At 42.3% G+C, this 21,360-nt stretch overlaps 1 protein-coding gene across 1 annotated transcript; it reads right to left on the bottom strand.

Annotated features, from left to right (window-relative positions):
- Positions 1 to 4,019: 4,019 nt before the first annotated feature.
- LOC127655548 (stAR-related lipid transfer protein 5-like) lies at positions 4,020 to 21,260 on the bottom strand. The gene is made up of 5 exons (XM_052143442.1): positions 21,160 to 21,260; positions 12,015 to 12,147; positions 11,620 to 11,737; positions 4,369 to 4,462; positions 4,020 to 4,164 (listed from the first exon to the last, which is right to left on the bottom strand). The coding sequence occupies exons 1-5, from the start codon at positions 21,258 to 21,260 to the stop codon at positions 4,020 to 4,022; spliced, it is 591 nt and encodes a 196-aa protein (XP_051999402.1).
- Positions 21,261 to 21,360: the final 100 nt, after the last annotated feature.

Raw genomic sequence — 21,360 nt, 5'->3', positions numbered from 1 at the left:
CAAGTTTGGACAGTAATTACATTTTAAGTTTTTTGTATTTCCCAAATAAATTAACTAGTAATAAAACTGTAAACTTTGGGAATTGTCATTTTGCATGGCATTTGATGCATATTTTATCGTTCATGTAAGCTGATGATCAATGTTGTCTTCAAATTTAATAGCAGAAAACAGAATCTAAATGAAGAATCAAACAACAGGTTTTACAGTGCAATTTCTTTGTTTTAGCTTAACAAAACATTACATTGATGTCCCATAGTTGCAATCAATGCCAGGTGAACATAGCAAACAGCATTGGACAAAGAGCAGACTAAAACATGTTTTAAAGTCAACATGAAATAAGAATTGACCCTCTTCCTTACACGTGTACATGGTAAAATGGTGCATTTAAAAAAAGAAATCTTAATCTTTTATCAAAATACAATAACTTGATATGTCAATCCTTTGCATTTGACATAACCCTCTTTTTCAATCACCTGGCTTCATTCTGGTAATGCCTACTTTTCAAGTATTGAAAATTCCCAATAGATAAAATTACACCTTACATTTTTACTTGTTAAATATACTGCTTCACTTGGAAGTAGTACATGGAAGTAAAATGGGTTACAAATGCAGGGATGCAAACTCAAAAGAGGTGAAAAGGGTGAGAATGTCACAGCAGGCGCTCTAGATGTGCATTTTTAGTTGATTTGATTGTTGTATGTAACGTTTTTTTGTTGCATTTATAGCTCCTAAAGTGTTTTAAGCTTAAAATAACCCTTTCAAGTGATTTTAATAAGGTACATTAGTTTCAAAAAGGTGATTTTAGCTGGAAGGTGAGAAGTTCGCAACCCTGACAAATGAACACAGCAATCTGGAATAATCAATAACGCTAATTTGACAAACTGACAAACAACATATTCATGTTTGTAACAGAATGCAAATCAGTATAATATTAAAATAAGGCTTTGGCATATTGAGAATGGCTTAGCTAACCAGTACTTAGGATGCTCTGTACTACCAAAGGCAAGTGCACTTCTTGCAAAACAAATGTAAAGACGAAATCCCTAGCATCAAAAAATCTTGCAATAGAGAATATGGCTCATTTACTGTATATAAAAATAATAATAAAACCCAGAACACATCTCTAGGCCATGAGCATGCGTTCACAGTCATTTCACTAATGGCAAACAGGTAAAAAATAGTATCCCAGCTTAATATGTAAACAATTTTAGGTGGATTACACCTCAAAGTATAACTCTGTGGCTTGGTGGCATTAATAAACAATTCCACTGTTCGTTTGAGTAGCATTTTCAGTTTGACACAGCAGCTCAGGCTCAACAAATGGTGTGAGTTTGGGGTGGGACAATCTGTTTCAACAACCAATGAAAAATAGGGGTGTTTGTTGGAATCTGTTACAGTGATTATTTTTGTAATTCCATTAGGTGACGCTATAGAGGTGCAGAAATTACAAATTTCAGCCTTAAAACCTATATAAGGATGGACAATTGTGCTATTGGACCCAAAACAGGCAAACAGCAATTATAAAGATCACATTAGCAAAGCATAAACTATTTGCTGAGGTCAGTCAAGTCTTTGAAACGCACATTGTAAAACAGTCCCTTTTGTCAATATGTGATTAAGCAGCTAAATTGTATACATTTTTACTACTATTGGATTAATTTCTACTAATTTCACTTTATCCCATCTTTTTGATTTTTGGAATCCTTGATTGGGCAAAATTCTGAATTTAAGAATGGTTTTCCTTTTGAGTTGGAATTTGAATAAAATTGGCCACGCCCCACAGGATGTTGAATCGGAATTAGAATTGGAATGACAGGAAGACTGTTATTGAAAAAACTGTTTAAGGTTCCATCTTGCAACCCTGAATTCTGTTGTTTGGCTCCATTTGTAGACTTCGGGGTAAATTAGAGCATTCTGAGAGAATATTATTCCATAATGATCCATCAAATAAAACTCAATTTATTAAATATAATGAACTATATATAAATTAAATAAACTTTGATATATAGGACATTTAAAACATTTGATTATTAAATGATTATTAATATATTCTTATAAACTGCCAGGCCAAAAAAAAAAGTTGCATACTCTAATATTTTTAATATTAGTAATATTACAGCGTGCATTCATCGTGGCATTGTTTAGACAACCTTATGCAATGTCACAACATTTATTTCCGTCCAGAGATGCATTCATTTTTGACCGTGATCTTGTATTGATGACAGGAGAGTCGAACACTTTAAACCATTGAACCATTAAAACACCATTAAATTGGTTCATATGACTCGTACAATTTATTCAAAGCTACTTAAAGACGTGCAATAGCTTAATAAAGTTTCTTAGTAAGCTATACATTAATATTGAAATAATGTGTAGTTAGAGGTTTTTGTTTCTTTACATATTAAAGGGCACACCCAATTAGTTCCACACAATAATGTAAAGATATTCTAAACTGATTATGCAAAAAAAAAGAGAAAAAGTGGTATCGGTGCATCCGTATTTGGAATAGGGTAAATCTGTACTCATCAGACCACATGATCTTTTTCCATTGCTCCACATTCCAATATTTATGCTCCCTAGCAAACTGTAGCAGTTTTTTCTAACTAGCCTCACTAATAAATGCTTTCTTGTGGCCACACAGCTGTTTAGTCCCAATCCTCTAAGTTCTCGTAAGATTGCGCATTTGGAAATGCTCTTACTTTCACTATTAAACATAGCCGTGAGTTCTACTGTCTATTTTTTACAATGTGACTTCAAGCATTTTAGTGATCTCCGATCACAAATTTCTTCCGTGAAGCTGACAGTTCACAACTATTCTTCCAGTTTTTAATAATGCGTTGGACATTTCTTAACCCAATTCCAGTGATTTCAGCATTCTCCTTTCCACAACCTTGGTATACGTCTTCCGAGATGTTGTTTTAAGAAATGAGAAGCTACACACTGTATCAGTTAGGGTAAAAAGAATTGTTGCCAGCTGAAATATTTTAATCACTGCAATAATGATCCAATCATTAAGTATCTGCTTATTTAAATCCAAACTGCAACTTCTGGACATACCCTAAATATGTTAACAAGCTCATGGGTAACTGATCCTGTAAAATGGAATGTATCATTAAAAACTAAACTTGTATGAAATTAATTTAATTTCATTCCATTTTAATTCTACATCCTAAAATTCAAATTCCAAGTACAATTCTGCATCATGTTTGCTACCTATTCAATTAGAAAATCAGGAATTGAAATTTAAAAAGGCATTCTCAATTCAATTCTGAAGGGAACACATCCCATTTCCCTTAAAGTGTTATATCTGTTTCTTTTATTTGTATCTTCTTGTAACAGCCCTCAATCATAATGGTCATGATTGCTTTAGCCTTTTTGTCAATCTTAAACATACACATATGTAAAATCACATATGTAAACACAGTACAACAGCAAATCTTAAAATATTCCTGCATGGTAAACATTGGTTTGTCAAAGTCATTTATGATGTATAATATCACTATTTTAATATAGGAATGCTTTTGATATAGCTATATAGTCAAGTTTGAGCATCTAACAAGTAAATTAATAAAATAAAACTTAATAATAATAATAATCCTAAATAATGTGACTGAAATTTTAAAAGCTGATATCTAAAATATAAAAGTCAACATCTGGTTCTCCACTTTGAAAAGTAAAAAATGTCATATATGAATAAAGTAAATCTCAGACGTTATATTACTGCCTCTCACCCCTGAATTATGGCAAAAACTGAAGGTATGGAATGTGTGATGTTTGCAGGCTCAGTGCAAATAAATCAATATTTGTGCAATAGTTTCATTAGAATTTCTTGCTATCAGAATGTGAGTTTCGTGGTAAACAAAACATTACACTACTTCCTATAAAATGGTGTATGTGTATTTGGGCACAAGTAGACTATTGGAAGAATCAAGAATACAGTTTCCAATAATGCACGATAAAATGCTAGGTGCATAAAATAATCAAAATGAGGGATATTTTCTATAAAGTGTCCTTAAGTGCTATTTTAGTGATTTAACTGCTTTGGTCAGGTTGTTGTAAAACTCCACCATACTTGTGGGGAAAAACGAATCAACAACTGAGCGTGGAAGCAAACCTCCAAGATCGGTCTGAAAAAAGCTGAATAGCTGTGTTTTACCTGGTTCCCTAAAGTGGATGAATACAAAAACAGATTTTATGCTACTGATGAAATATTGCTTTGGAAGAACGGAAACATCATGCTGTCTGAGGACAACATTTGAAATGTAAAATTTTGTCTCCATCTGCTGTCTCATATATGAATTGCATTGACATTGCAATGACATTTTCATTGACTAACAAACAGGTTTCTGATATTTCTGAGAAACTTACCCAGGAACTGGAACACAAGTACAGCCACATGGGTGATTGAAGCCTCTGACATAGCCTGGTTGCGGAGGACAGTTTGGATGGCATACATTGGTAGCTATCAAATAATAAAAATGGGCATTATTCAGATCTGGGGTCAGATTTCCTTTTTGTCCATAATCAAGTCAAGTGGTTTTTATTGTCGTTTCAACCATATACAGTTAGTACAGTACACAGCGAAACGAGACAACATTCCTCCAGGACCATGATGCTACATAAAACAACATAGGACAAACCCAAAACCACATGAGACTACACAGACTAAATAACATACCTGTTAGGAGTGTAGGTGAAGGCAGACGAGGGACGAGGATCTACTTGCAGCGGGACTTTATTTGAATGAAAGGGCAACACGAAAAAACACGAAAAAAGGAAACATCCACGATGGGAAAAAGTAAAACAAAAACACGGAAGGCATACAAAGGGTTAACCGGCGGGATAAACATAGACAGAAAGCACGGAAAACAGGCATCCACATACATCAAAGACCAACAGGGGAATGGAGAAACAAACAGGGTTAAATACACAGACACAATGAAGACTAAACGAGACACAGGTGAGAACAATTATGAGTGTAGGCAGTGAGGGAGGTCGGGAATTGTGGGAAATGTAGTTTATAGGAGGACAGTGAAACACGGGGCGGACAACAAGGAAAACGTGACATGGAACGTGATCTGTGGAGAGTAAAACAGAAAACACGGGGCAGACAACACGGGATCGTAACATAGCCCCCCCTCAAAAGGACCAGATTCCAGACGGTCGAAGGAAACACAAAAATAACAAAACCAAAATGTTCCAGTAGAGAGGGGCTAGAAGAGGGGGAGAACAGACAGACAAAAGAGGGCACAAGGGACACAGAGACAGACCAAGGAGGCACAAGGGACACAGCGACAGACCGAGGAGGCACAAGGGGCAATCAGGCAGTCCACGGAGGCACAAGGGACGGACAGGCAGACCAGGGAGGCCGAGAGGGCCGACAGGCAGTCCATGGGGGTATGAGACGGGGAACGGGTCAGGTGGCCTGGGGGGCGTCCACCGGGTAGGGACAGGTTTAGGAGGCCAGGGAGGTGTCGACCGGGCAGGGACAGGTTTAGGTGGTCTGGGAGGCGTCGACCGGGCAGGGACAGGTTTAGGTGGTCTGGGAGGCGTCAACCGGGCAGGGACAGGTTTAGGGAGCCTGGGAGGAGGAGTGGCCACTGGGAGAGCTGGTGGAGCCGCGTGAGGCGTAGCCAAGGAGGACTTCTGAGGCGGAGCAGTCAAAGACTTAGGTGGCAACACCGAAGGAGGCGCAGGCAGGGCCGCAGGAGACCCTGGGGGCAGGGCAGAGGCAGGCAGAGCCGTGGGGTACACTGTGGGCGGAGCCGTAGAAGGCTTGGGAGGCGGCGCTGTGGAAGGCGTAGGCGGAGCCGAGGGAGGCTCGGGAGGCGATGGCGTAGAAGGCTCAGAAGGCAGAGCTGAGGGAGCCACTGGAGGCGGAGCCGAGGGAGGCTCAGGAGGCGGAGCCGAGGGAGGCGATGGCGTAGAAGGCTCAGAAGGCGGAGCTGAGGGAGCCATTGGAGGCGGAGCCAAGGAAGGCTCAGGAAGTGGAGCTGAAGGAGGCTCTGGAGGCGGAGCAGAGGGAGGTTCAGGAGGCGGAGCCGAAGGAGGCGAGGGCTCTGAAGGCTCTGAAGGCGGAGCTGAGGAAGGCTCGGGAGGCGGAGCCGAGGAAGGCTCGGGAGGCTCAGGAGGCGGAGCCGAGGGGAGCTCTGGAGGCTCAGCCGTGGGAGGTTCAGGAGGCAGAGTAGAGGGAGGCTCGGGAGGCAGAGCTGAGGAAGGCTTGGGAGGCGGAGCCGTGGGGAGCTCTGGAGGCGGAGCCGTGGGAGGTTCAGGAGGCAGAGTAGAGGGAGGCTCAGGAGGCAGAGCAGAGGGAGGCTCAGGGGGTGGAGCCGTGGTTGACGGAGCCAGGGGAGGCTCAAGAGGTGGAGCCGGGGGAGCTCTGGAGGCGGAGCCATAGGAGGTTCTAGAGGAGGCCTGGAGGGCTCTGGAGGTGGAGCCGATGGAGGTGGCGCCGTAGGATGCTCTAGAAGCGAAGCCCTAGAAGGCTCTGGAGGCTCTTGAGGTGGAGCCATAGGAGGCTCGGGGGCGGAGCCCTGGAAAGCTCAGGAGGCAGAGCCCTGGGAGGCTCAGGAGGCGGAGCCCTGGGAGGCTCGGGAGGCTCAAGTGGAGCAGCCCTGGGAGGCTCGGGAGGAGGAGCCTGGGTGGCTCGAGGGGCGCTGGCTCTTGGACGGTCATGGCTGCTGGTGCTGGCTCTTGGACGCTCATGGCCTCTGGCGCTGGCTCTGGGACGGTCGAGGCTACAGGTGCTGGCTCTGGGACGGTTGAGGCTACTGACCCTGGCTCTTGGATGGTCGAGGCTACTGGCTGCTTGGCAGAGGCAGGCAGAAGCTGGAGGGCAGAGGCCTTTCCTTTTCTCCTCCTCCTCCGGGCGGACGAGGCTGGCAATGCTGGATCGCTGACCGTGGCTGGCGTGAGCTCAGGCTCCCTGACCGTGGCTGGCGTGAGCACAGGCTCGCTGACCGTGGCTGGCGTGGGCTCAGGCTCGCTGACCGTGGCTGGCGTGGGCTCAGGCTCGCTGACCGTGGCTGGCGTGGGCTCAGGCTCGCTTGACCGTGGCTGGCGTGGGCTCAGGCTCGCTGACCGTGGCTGGCGTGGGCTCTGGCTCGCTGACCGTGGCTGGCGTGGGCTCTGGCTCACTGACCATGGCTGGCGTTGGTGCTGGCTCGCTGACCGTGGCAGGCGTGGGCTCTGGCTCATTGACCGTGGCAGGCGTTGGTGCTGGCTCGCTGACCGTGGCAGGCGTGGGCTCTGGCTCGAAAGCCGGAATCAAGAGGGGTGGTTCCTCGGCAGCGAGTTTCTCTACCACGAGACTCACATACTCCCTCCACGTGTGCTCTCCGGGTTCCGGCGCTTCCCTCCGCCGGCATGATGTTAACCCGATCCAGTAGATGGATTTCAGGGAAGCGTCATCGAACCCGGTGTAGATGGCGACAGTGGAGAAGAGATGTGAGTACTTGCGAATGGTCAAATCTGCCTGGGCCAGTTCGGTAAATACCGCCGCTAGATCCATTTTTGGTCGGTCTTTCTGTTAGGAGTGTAGGTGAAGGCAGACGAGGGACGAGGATCTACTTGCAGCGGGACTTCATTTGAATGAAAGGGCAACACGAAAAAACAAGAAAAAAGGAAATATCCACGATGGGAAAAAGTAAAACAAAAACACGGAAGGCATACAAAGGGTTAATCGGCGGGATAAACATACACAGAAATCACGGAAAACAGGCATCCACATACATCAAAGACCAACAGGGGAATGGAGAAACAAACAGGGTTAAATACACAGACACAATGAAGACTAAACGAGACACAGGTGAGAACAATTATGAGTGCAGGCAGTGAGGGAGGTCGGGAATTGTGGGAAATGTAGTTTATACAAGGACAGTGAAACACGGGGCGGACAACAAGGAAAACGTGACATGGAACATGATCAGTGGAGAGTAAAACAGAAAACACGGGGCAGACAACATGGGATCGTAACAATACCTATATAAAGTCCATGTGCAAACGAGTGCAAAAAGTACGGGACAGTACAATACATTTCTAACAATGAACAGGACAATAGACACAGTAAGAGACAGTGCAGCGCCGACCAGTACACAGTTGTGCAAAAGATGACAGTTTCTAAAAATGCCAAATGTAAACATAACATACCATGAGATAGTGTTCTATGCACATAGCAGTTATTGAGGTTATAAGAGGACAGTTATAAAGTGACAAAATTAAAGTGCAACTCAGGACGTGTGTGTGTGTGCGTGCGTGCGTGCGTGCGTGCGTGCGTGTGTGGCGGTTAGCGCGCTGCGCTACGGACCTGGCGACCTGAGTTCGATTCCCGCTCATGGCCAACACCAGTGACGATTCTCTGAACCGGTCCTGGGCCTCCCCTAGGTCGACTCAGCCTAAAATGAGTACCTGGTGCGGTGTGTAAAACATCGCCACTGGGGAGACAAAAGCGGTCGGGCGTGGTGCTGGCCACCCACCCCCTTGTGTACCGTTCCGGCCTTCATAGGTGCTCGCTAACAGCACTTGCCCCTACAGTCTGTTAAGGCTAAATGGGGTATCTTTGTTTATCTTTGTGTGTGTGTGTGTGTGTGTGTGTGTGTGTGTGTGTGTGTGTGTGTGTGTGTGTGTGTGTGTGTGTGTGTGTGTCAAACCAGTCTCTGAGTATTGAGGAGTCTGATGGCTTAGGGGAAGAAGCTGTTACACAGTCTGGCCGTGAGGGACCGAATGCTTCGGTACCTCTTGCCAGACGGCAGGAGGGTGAAGAGTTTGTGAGAGGGGTGTGTGGGGTCGTCCACAATGCTGGTTGCTTTGCAGATGCAGTGCTTTTTGTAAATGTCTTTGATGGAGGGAAGAGAGACCCAGATGATCTTCTCAGCTGTCCTCACTATCCTCTGCAGGGCTTTGCGGTCCGAAATGTTGCAAGTCCCAAACCAGGCAGTGATGCAGCTGCTCATGATGCTCTCAATAGTCCCTCTATAGAATGTAGTAAGGATGGGGGGAGGGAGATGTGCTTTCCTCAGCCTTCAAAGAAAGTAGAGACGCTGCTGCACTTTCTTGGTAATAGAGCTGGTGTTGAGGGACCAGGTGAGGTTCTCCGACAGGTGAACACCAAGGAATTTGGTGCTCTTGATGATCTCCACAGTGGAGCCGTCGATGTTCAGCGGAGAGTGGTCACTCTGTGCTCTCCTAAAGTCAACAACCATCTCTTTTGTTTTGTCGACATTCAGAGACAGGTTGTTGGCTCTACACCAGTCCGTTAGCCGCTGCACCTCCTCTCTGTATGCTGATTCGTCATTCTTGCTGATGATACCCACCACGGTCCTGTGGTTTGAGCTTTGCATTGCTGCACAGTCATGAGTCAGAGTGAACAGCAGTGGACTGAGCACACAGCCCTGGGGGGCCCCAGTGCTCAGTGTGGTGGTGGTGGAGATGCTGTTCCCGATCAGGACTGACTGAGGTCTCCCAATCAGGAAGTCCAGGAGCCAGTTGCAGAGGGAGGTGTCCAGGCCCAGCAGGTTCAGCTTTCCAATCAGGTGATGGGGAATGATTGTGTTGAATGCTGAGCTGAAGTCTATGAACAGCATTCAAACATATGAGTCGGTCTAGTGAGGGGGCAGCTGGGTCTTAATGTGCCTCATGACGAGCCTCGCGAAGCCCTTCATGATGATGGGTGTGAGTGCAACGGGATGGTAGTCGTTGAGGCAGGACACTGAAGACTTCTTTGGCATGGGGACGATGGTGGTGGCCTTGAAGCACGTTGGAACAATGGCGCTGCTCAAAGAGATGTTGAAGATGTCGGCATCTGGAAGGGAGGCTGATGTAGCTGGTCACTGATGCTGTGTATTCCTCCAAGTTGATAGAGTCGCCATATGTTGCAGCCTCCCTGAACATTTGCCAGTCAGTACACTCAAAACAGTCTTGAAGAGCAGAGATGGCTCCTGCTGGCCAGGTTTTCACCTGCTTCTGAAGCGGTTTATAGCGTCTGACGGGCGGTCTGTATGCTGGAATTAGCACAACAGAGATGTGGTCTGAGTAGTCGAGGTGGGGGCGGGGCTCCGCCCGGTACTCGCCTGGGATGTTTGTGTAAACAAGATCAAGCGCGTTCGCCCCTCTCGTTGCAAAGTCCACATACTGATGGAATTTAGGGAGCACTGTCTTGAGATTCGCATGGTTGAAATCTCCGGCGACAATAAATAGTCCGTCAGGGTGAGCGTTCTGCAGTTCGCTCATAGCCCCATACAGTTCACAGAGCGCTTCCTTAGTATTAGTGCTGAGGGGAATGTAAACTCCGGTTACGATAACAGTGGTGAATTCCCGTGGTAAAAAAAAGGTCTGCATCTAACAGTCACAAGCTCCACCAGCGATGAGCAGTAGCTAAAGACTAGCATAGAGTTCTTGCACCATTTCATTTTGATGTAAACACACAAGCCACCACCGCGAGTCTTACCACACAGAGCTGCAATTCTGACGGCACGAAACGAGGCGAGCCCGTCTAGCTGAATGGCGGCGTCCGGAACTCTGTCACTGAGCCACGTTTCCATGAAAAAGACGCAGCAGTCTCTAAACTCACGTTGCGTAGCCTGCTGGAGTCGGATGTAGTCCAGTTTATTGTCCAGGGAGCAAACATTTGAGAGCAGGATAGATGGGAGAGCCGGCCGGCTAGGGTTTGTTTTTAGCCTAGCATGGACCTCCACCCTCTTGCCGCGCTTCCGCTTCCTCGCGCACCGCTTAGGACGGCCACAGGCATCAGGCGCCGAGGACTGGAGGCCTGGTCTCCATAGCAAGCAGAGTTCGTGTAGCGCCTCCATGTCATCATGCAGCTTGGTTGTTGCATGAATCCTATATTTCAGCAGTGTCTGGCGATGGAAAACACGAACACCGGTTGCTCCAATGTCCATGTGCTACAAAAGCCTGGTCATTTTACAAAAATAGCACCATTTTGGATCCGGAGCGGCCGCTGCGTGTTACCGCGCCACCATCTTGGACCAATTTTTAATGATCTGATTCATACTGAGTTTCTGAATTTATATTTCTGAAAATATATGCGAGCAGCCCACATAAAACACACGGCAAGTGTGTGCCTATTTTTCTTTAGCCAAATTCGTTATACACTGACCGAATTTGAAAACACTGCCTTCAGAGGCTAAACAAATATTAAACAAGTGTGACATCCATTTATATCCAGGAGAGGTCGCCAAATGCCAGTTGTAAAAAGAATTGTTTTCAGCTGAACAGGGTGTAAAACAGTAAAGAGAAATACTTATTTTATTTATTCTACCCCCAACCAAAACCCTAACCATTAGTAGAGACAAAATGCAATATTAGGGACAAAAATGCAACCTCCATATCATGCTCGGGATTGATTACTTCCTCGTTTGATTGGGGATTGAAATGTGGTCTCCCGTGCAACATGCTACCATTCAAGCCACAAGGGTAAATAATTGTTGTTAAGCCATTCCAAATATGTCCGATGGGAGATGTTAGTGAGTCGGAATACTGTTGCCGATCCTAGGGTAACGGAACTTTCAGAAACAGCATACCGACTTTGCGTGTGATCATGCTGACGTGAGTAAAGTTTCAGATCCAAATTCGATTAAAAAGGAAGGCCATAACCCAGCATACCATTTGATGAAACAGTGCCATCCACATCGTGATTGATGGAAATGACATCAACAAAGTCTCGAGGCGATATAATACCCATAGCAGCTGATGGTGTGGTAATTCGAAAGATCATAACATCCTAGGGAATAAAAAAGGGAAAAAAGAGAAACATTTTAAAAAGTATAAATCTATGGTTGTATCTCTACATTATGTATAGTACTAAATCACTGGAATTCCAAAAAGCATCAAAAACATCTCAATAGGAAAACAAGAATTATTACCAATATCCTACAATAATGATTATCTAGAGTAATAACAGTAAATAGAAATAGTGGTCATTACACTTGTAAACTGGTTTGGTCATGAGAACTCAACAATGAACCTTTCTAATGGGTGTGTATTTGTGTTTATCTTACCACAGACACCTGCTCAAGTAGCTCAAACTTTTTAATGTTAGTGTCCCATTTCACACGAAGTCCATTGATTTCAGGTTTCAAGCAGTCCCATACTTTCTCTGGGCTGCTGTTGATTATCTCCTCCCCCTTATACCTGTGAGACCCAGAGAAACACTAATCATACTGCATACTGGACAAAGGTCATTGCTGTCATGTTGTTTGCATTGTCTACTGTGTGTAAATGCTAGAAAAAAAGACATAAGCAATAGATAAACATATAGTATACAATGTAAATGTAAAAAGAGTAATTCATATAATACTATTTGTAAAGATTGCATATTAATGTTATATTAATAATATAAAATTTGTTTAATATATAAATACACTGTCCTATAATAATTTGTATAATTGTATATAACATCCAATTTATATAAACTAACACTTCAACCACTGTTAACCCCGTCTGCTTCAAGTGTTTACGGTGCAAACGTTTCTAATTCATTCAGTATTTAAAAATGGTCACAGACAGTGACTGTCGTGACCGACCTGTGCGGCACCGACAGATAAAATCGATACAGTTGTACAGATATGAATTCTTCGATTATGCATGCAAATTCAAGATGAATTAAATGTGGTTTTACAAATAGATAACAATTCATCTAATACTAAAAATAAAAATTAGAATGTAATTATGTTCAATAAAAGCCATTTCCTTGCACTGTAGAGAAATGCTGCATTCTGGGAAATATAGTTTCCTGTTGCTCAAATGTGGGTTGCCATGTTTACATGTGTTACCAGTGTCATACTATGTAACGGGAGACTTCCAGTTTGATAAGGTGACTTTTAAATAAAAAACAATTATTATATGTGTTAATAATAAATGTTCTCATCTTAAGCTAAATTAATTTTAATCCTCTGTATGTTTAAAGGTATAGTTCACCCAAAAATGAAAATTCTCTCATCATTTACTCACCCTAATGCCATTTCAGATGTGTATGACTTTCTTTCTTCAGCAGAACTCAAGCAATGATTTTAAGAAGAATATCTGAACTCTGTAGTTCCATACAATGCAAGTGAATGTGACCAGACCTCTGAAGCTCCAAATATCACATAAAGACCACATAAACGTAATCCACACAACTCCAGTGGTATCATCCATATCTTCAGAAGCGATATGATACAGTTAGGTGTGGGTGAGAAACAGAACAATATTTAATGTGCACTCAATAACTTTTGTCATTGTGTCATCTTTGACTTAAACTGACACCTATAGTGTCTTGGATGCAGCATCATTTAAAATCAATAGGTTTTAGTTTCAGATGCCATTGTAGAAATGTAGTATTCACAGTCAGCCATGATTACTTTCATCAATGAGTTAACGTTTCAAATAACAGGACGGTTACTGAGATTGAGTAGTATTTGTCTGGTCATGCGATTCTAACATGGTAGCCCTCATGTGCGGACCCTCTCCATGTAGAATAAAACAGCTTTTATAAGGTTACTAATATGACAGGAGTCTTCATTCTAATGTGAGTGGTCATGATTTCCTATATATATTATAAAATTACAATTCATGTTTTAGGAGTTAAACTTTTTCAATGAGGAAAAAATTACTGAGTGCACCTTTAAGTCTCTTTTTAACAAAATTTCCACTTTCAAAATGTGAAAGAATGTGAAAGAGAAGTTAGAGATGAACAGAGCTGAGATATTCTTCTTAAAATCTTTTTTTTCTGCAGAAGAGAGTCATACACATCTGGTATAGCATGAGGGTGAGTAAATGATGAGAGAATTTTCATTGTTGGATGAAACATCCCTTTAAATAAGAGTACTTCACGATAAAACGGTTGATAGACGTAAGGTTTCATTTTGAATTACAAGCCTTTTCCTCAATGTTAAGAAACAAACAAAGAGAAAACAACTGGATGTTTGTTTGTGTTTGGAAACTGTCTATAACTGTCACAGTAAACTTTGGCTTCAGCTATTCTTTAATAAAGTTATTTTTACATATATGTATAAAAGCAGCACAAATGGCACCCGTTTTGTAGAATGACAATGACACGGATTGGGGGACATTTTTATAATTTATACATATATACAGTGCATCTGGAAATTATTCACTTTTTCCACATTTTGTTATGTTACAGCCTTATTCCAAAATGGATTAAATTAATTATTTTCCTCAAAATTCTACATACAATACCCCATAATGACAATGTGAAAGAAGTTTGTTTGAAATCTTTGATGACCGCCCATCACCTTAAATACAGAGCCTGGGGAAAAATTTAATTTGAGTCCCCAATACATCACACATAAAACTGAACCTTCAACCAAAATTCATGGGTCTTATCACACCACCAAAAAACATGGGTTCTGTCTCCATCTTCTGATTGGCATCGCCAGCAGGTGGGTGTGTCTTTAAGACCAAATCTATACAATCTAGAGGGGGTCCAATAGAATCAATGTAAAATCTTGAATTGCATAAGGGGAACCCTTGCATCTATAGATGCAGACTTGATGTTCTTTAGAATCCTAGCCCACACTTCCTCCTCGAAAACCAAGTTTAGATCTATCTCCCATAATCTCTTGAGAGAAGCCAAAGCTCCGTCCCCAGACTCTGAATTTGCAGGGAGTAATACAATGATGCCTCATGACCTTTTCCAAAAGTAGTAATCACCACTCCCAGAGTATCACCGCTTTAGGGGAGGGGTGTATGGTACTCCAAAAAATAGTATAGAGCAGGTGGCACAGCTGTTAACGTAAAGAACTGATATCTGGGAATCCCAAAGTGTTGAACCATATTTTCAAAGGATCTTAACACTCCACTCTCATATAGGTCACCGAGCGTATTAACCTCCCTCTCAATTCACTCTGTCCAGCAGAAAGGGGACTTATTAATACATAATTTTGTGTACAACCATATGCTCGAGGCTACATTTAAATGATGTCCGAATTAAGCAAAAAAACGGGGTGTAACTTAACTTCTCCAGTTAGTTTCATAGAAAGGCTTTTCAATGGCAAAATAGGAGCAAGAACTTCCTGTTCAACACAAAACCAGGGAGGGGCTCTCTCAGGTGGGAGCGACCAATGAGCCAAATTTCTGAGACCGAATGCATAATATCTGGAGCGTTTACCATTACAAATGAAGGACTTCGCTACGCTATCAAGTTGCTTGAAATAAGAGAGGGGGACATCCATAGGGAGAGACTGTAGCAGGTAGTGGAATTCAATTCATTTTAATAACATTAACCTTCCCAATAATAGATACATGTAATGAAGCTCACATCACTTGAAAACCTTTTTATTAAAGGGTAAAAATTAACTAACTAAATCACACAAATTTGCTAGGAATAAAATTCCCAAATCATTATTGCCCTATTTGAGCCACATGAAGGCGCCAGGCTGAATATGCTGTCAGAGCCAAAGCTTCAGATTAAGTCCAAATAACACTTTATCCTGAGAATTTTGAAAAGGAATTAATAATTCTGTGGAGGCAAGGCATAGATCTAGTAGTGTTGGAGATGAATAATAAAATATGTACATAAAGCAAAAGCTTATGCACCACACCTCCCACCACCACCCCTGGAAAATCATCCTCTTTTCTTATCGTGGCTGCTAATGGTTCCAGGGCAAGACAGAACAATAATGAGGAAAGAGTCCACTTATCCAGAGTAAAATAATCAGAAATTAAACTATTCGTTTGTACCACAACTACCAGTTTTCTATAAAGTAACTTAATCCATCCAATAAAAGTATTCCTGAACCTGTACATTCCAAAATCTTAAAAATATACTCCCATTCTACCATATCAAACACCTTTTTGCCGTCAAGTGAGATGGCAGTAACCAGAGTCTGATCATTTGCCACTGACCACATAATATTGATGAAATGCCTAATGTTATCAGAAGACCTACGGCCCTGAATAATCCACACCTGATGTATATGTATAAGAGATGTCATAACTTTACTTAATCGGCTAGCCCAAATGTTTTACAATATTTTAATGTCTAGCTGGATCAGCAAAATTAGACGGTAACTCTTACACTCACTTGGATCTATGTCCTTTTTAAGAATCAGAGTGATCCGGGCTTGTGTCATGGTTGGCGGAAGCTTTCCATTCTTTAATGATTCGTATAAACTTCTAGAAAAAGTGGAGCCAGTTCTGTAGAATAAGATCTAAAAAACTCAGCAGCAAAGCAATCTGGCCCTGGAGCCTTGCCTTAATTACCTTGCCAAGCTCCTCCAAGGTTATCTCAGAATCAAGAGAATTTTTTGGCTCAGCTGTCAGTTTAGGAAGTTCCACTAATTTTCTAATATCCTCATCAGTAGACAAAGACGTTAATCTATAGAGATCAAGATAGAATTCTTAAATATTTTACCACCACCAGAGGGAATGATAGAAAAAGGCTCTCTCTGTTTTATATATTTAGCCAGAAGTTTTCCTGCCTTGTCCCCCAACTCAAAGTATGACTGTCTTGGCCTGAATAGCTAAAACTCCACCTTCAATAGATAGCTAATAGATACAATAGTATTATATTTCAATTGGGTCAATTCTCTGAGGCCATCAGATGATATTTGGTGATTCAGCTCTGCCTCTGCACTTTTAATATTCCCTTCTAACTCCACGAGTTCTTGTGCTTTGTATTTTTTGGTGAATGAGGCATACTGTATGATCCAGCCCCTAAGAACCACCTTAAGTGCCTCCCAAGCCATGCGCACAGAGGATACTGAGAACCAGTTGGTCTCCATATACTGTAAACATTGATTTCAGCCTTTAACATTTGTTGGAATTCAGGATTTTGCAAAAGGGATACATTAAAGTGCCAACTATATGATTTCCTTTTCTCCATATGTGGCAACACCTCTAAACTCACAGGGCATAATATGAGACTAAAATGTTTCCAATTGAGCAATCAACAACAGATGAAACACATCCTGTGAAGCGTCAGTGTTGCTCTAGGGGACTTGCACACTTTTATGATCAAGGGCTGAGTCCATCAAAAGATTAAAGTCTCCTCTCAATATTATATCATGAGGGGTGCCAGTGGCTTGCAACATCCCTTCAAGATCTATAAAAAAGGCTTGATCATCAGCGTTAGGTGCATAATATTAGCCAAAATAAGACTTTTCCCTGAATTTCTGTTAAAACAATAATGATTCTTCCAAAATGTATCTTTAATCTGTTTGAGACATTTGAATTGTAGATGCTTACTTATCAATGTAATGACTCACCTGCTCTTACTTGAGCCAGCACTAAAGAAAACAAGTCCACCACATATCTTCCCAAAATGTTCAGCTTCCTGCGGGGGAAGATGCGTTTCTTGAAGAAACACTATATCATATTTTTTACACTTAAGAGAAATAACCTTACTTCTTTTTAAGGGGTGCCCTAACCATTCACATTCCACGTGGATAAAGACAATCCACTCATTAACATTTGTAATTTTCACATAAATAAAAAAATTTATTGTGTGTCAAAAACGAAATTATAAAGACCACATTAATACATTAGTGCAACAATCAAACCGCAAACTTCCCCCCGAACCAAACAAACAGAAAAAAGACAAAACGTGCGCATTAACCCTGCGCATGACAGCACTAACTGGCGTCCATCCCTCTAAACTCAAACAGTCCATGTACGCCTACAAGAGCCCCCACGACATCTTTCCCATCGGATTGCTCATGGCCGGTGTTTCTATACAAATTTTATGAGACAGAATTACACAACAAAAGATAATCTATAAAACTCCAGCCAATAGGCAGAATAAACACAAAGAATGTGAAGATTCATCCACATAACTGTCCCAAAGGAGTGTTAATTCACAAAACAAGCCACTAGGTGGGACCAGCACAAAAAGAAACAAAAAACATCAGACAGTCAAACGAAAGTTCATTTAGTCAGTCCCCTCAGCTGCAAAGTGAGTACCACAAAATAACTTACTCCACTGACTTTATGAAGGACATCGATTGCTGGGGACATGTAAATGTTTTACGGCCATCCTTAGCATCTATTCTCAAGTTGGCCTTGAACATCAGTGCAAAAGCAACCTTCCACTGATGTAAGAGTTTCTTGCATTCCTTGAATCGATCAGGTTTCTCTGTTGAAAAGAGCCCATCCAGGAATTTCACCATATCTTGAACCTCTTCGGCCTCAGGAATTCCAACAATATGGACGTTATTCAGCTGGCTACGGTTCTCCAACTTCTCCCAGACATGCTCCAAATCCACCTTGGTCGCTAGCAGATTAGCAGATAATTCCCTCTCCAATGACTCCAGATAATTGATCCATTTCTCAGATCCCACACTCTTGTAACCACCTCAGTGAATTTAAAATCGATCGACGTATTACAGCAAGATCCTCCAAGTCAGCAACAACCTTCGTCAGCATTGCCGACATGGTCAAAATTTCTTGCCGGGCTAAGGGCCTCCGGGGCGGTGTCAGCTTGAGCACATTAGTGTCTTTTAATGTCTCCAGAGCCAGAGGATTTTGAATTCTTTGACATATTGTCCTCCTAGAACAATTATGGAACAGAGTGTATTGAATCTCACTGGTTTATGACATGAATAGTATTCAAATTGCAAAGTGCGCAGAACTCGGTGTTCACACATCCGAACCTCACATGGCGTCACGTGACTCCGTCTTCATACATTTTTATCAAAATGTAATTACTACTCCACCTTCTTTAATCAGAATCAGCTTTATTGCCAAATATGCTTACACATACAAGGAATTTGTCTTGGTGACAGGAGCTTCCAGAGCACAACAATACAAAAACAGCAGCAAGACATAGATAATAATAAAAACAATTATTATACATATACGTACATACACACAGACACACACCTTCATACATACACACATACACCTACGTAGTGCAAATCTAATACAAATCCATTATATAAAGTACAAAAATACAGTATGTTATATACAGTGCGATGTATTGTAATGGCAGAAGAGGATATTTTGGATAATATAAATAGACTAAACTGTGTATTGCTCATAACAATTGCTCAATGGGGCGGCTTTAACTGTTTATGAGATGGATAGCCTGAGGGAAAAAACTGTTCCTGTGCCCGATGGTTCTGGTGCTCAGTGCTCTGAAGCATCAGCCAGAAGGCAAAAGTTCAAAAATGTTGTGGGCTGGGTGAGTGGTATCCAGAGTGATTTTTACAGCCTTTTTCCTCTCTCTGGAAGTGTATAGTTCTTGAAGGGGAGTCAAGGGGAAACCAATAATCCTCTAAGCAGTCCGAACTGTCCTTTGTAATCTTCTGAGGTCTGATTTCATAGCTGCACCAAACCAGACAGTTATTGAAGTGCAGAGGACAGACTCAATGACTGCGGAGTAGAACTGTATCAACAGTGCCTGTGGCAGGTTGAACTTCCTGGGCCTTTTTCACAATGGAGTCAATGTGTGTCTCCTACTTCAGATCCTGTGAGATGGTAGTGCCCAGGAACATTAATTAATCCACTGCTGCCACAGTGCTATTTAGAATGGTGAGGGGGTCAGTGTTGGGGTGTTTCTCCTAAAGTCCACAATCATCTCCACCATTTTGAGTGTGTTCAGCTCCAGGTTGTTATGATTGCACCAGTGAGTCAGCCGTTCAACCTCCTTTCTGTATGCAGGCTCATCATCATCTCATATGAGGCCGATGACAGTGGTGTCATCTACAAACTTCAGGAGCTTGACAGAGGGGTCCTTGGAGGTGCAGTCATTGGTGTAGAGGGAGAAGAATAGTGGGGAGAGCACACATCCCTTGGGGGCACCAGTGCTGATTGTACAGGTGCTAGAAGGTGCTGAATTTCCCATCTCACAAGCTGCTGCCTGTCCATCAGAAAGCTGATAAAAGCTGGTAATCTCTTAACAGTCCTTAATAGTGGCTTTGTTGATTTTAATTTCTGCCTGTAGGTTAGAAGATGATGAACCAGACAGTGATCAGAGAGTCCCAAAGCTGAATGTGGGACAGAGCGGTATGCATCCTTTATTGTTGTGTAGCAGTGATCCAGTATATTCCTGTCTCTGGTGGGGCATGTAATGTGCTGTTTGTATTTGGGCAGTTCACGTGTGAAATTTGCTTTGTTAAAATCCCCAAGAATAAGAATAATAAGAGTCTGGGTATTGTTGTTCTGTATCTGTGATTTGATCAGCCAGCTGTTGCAGTGCTATGTTCCCACATGTGTTTGGAGGAATGTAAACACACACCAGAATAAACGAAGAAAACTCCTGCGGCGAGTAGAGCGGTTTACAGTTATTAAAGAGTGCTTCCAAATTAGGACAGCACATCCTCTTTAACGTTGTTACATCTGTACACCAGCTTTCATTGATGTAAAAGCATGTTCCACCGCCTCTCGTTATCCCCATTATCTCCACGATGCGATCGCTCTGAACAGCTGAAAGCCTGGCAGATGTAATGCGCTGTCCGGAATGGCTTCACTCAGACAGGTTTCAGTGAAGCACAGTGCAGTAGAGTTTGAAAAGTCTTTATTTTTTATTTTATTATTAAACAACACAACAGCTAAGCCTCAAACTAAAATGTCCAGCAAAACATCAGAATATTTAAAAACTGGGAAAATATTATCTGGTATGTGCTGCCGAATGTTCAGCAGTTCGCCCCTGGTAAAATGTACTGGAAAAAGATGACTAAACACATGACAAATAAACTGAAATAGCAAAAATCAGTGGCATATTTTTAAAAAATTCCTCTTGGAATTAAAATTCCTGAGGTGGCCTCTTGCGGCGCGGTGTTATTTAATCACTCCACTCCAATGACCTTATTCCATTGTGGTATTTAACACCCACTTTTCACTATCCAATCAATTCCCGATTGATAAAGTCCTGCCTTACATGGTATCACTATAATTACTAAAGTACCAAAGAAAATGAGTTGAAAACTATGATTCATGGTGACTTTAGAGCTAATTTAAAACCAGCAATTAAAAAAAAGTATAGTACTATTTTAAGAGATCACTTTTTGATTCACTGCTATTCATCAAATCCCATGAGAATATCAAACCTGATGGGTATGTACTCCACTCGACGTACTTGATTTGTGGAACTGAGGGGCTGCTGTACATTCTGAAAGTACTATACAAGCAAAAATAAAGGGTAGTGTAGCTCTGTGAACAGCAAATGGAACTAAACAGCAATGAATAGAAATATAAAGCTTTTACACCACAGTGCTCAACAGACCTATTGTGGATGTGCTCTGCTTTGTGTTTCTGTCGCACAGGGACTGTTGGACTCCATGTCGGTCCACCAGTTCTGGGGACATCAGGCCTTGATGCAGACTTTGTTATGGTCTGGCTACTGTTGCCATGGCAGACAGGAGATTCGAAGTTGGTGACGCTGCCATTGCAGCATGGGGGGGGAGA

This window comes from Xyrauchen texanus, chromosome 2 (genome assembly GCF_025860055.1).
Source record: "Xyrauchen texanus isolate HMW12.3.18 chromosome 2, RBS_HiC_50CHRs, whole genome shotgun sequence".
Lineage (NCBI taxonomy): Eukaryota > Metazoa > Chordata > Actinopteri > Cypriniformes > Catostomidae > Xyrauchen > Xyrauchen texanus.
This window is presented reverse-complemented; position numbering and strand designations above follow the sequence as displayed.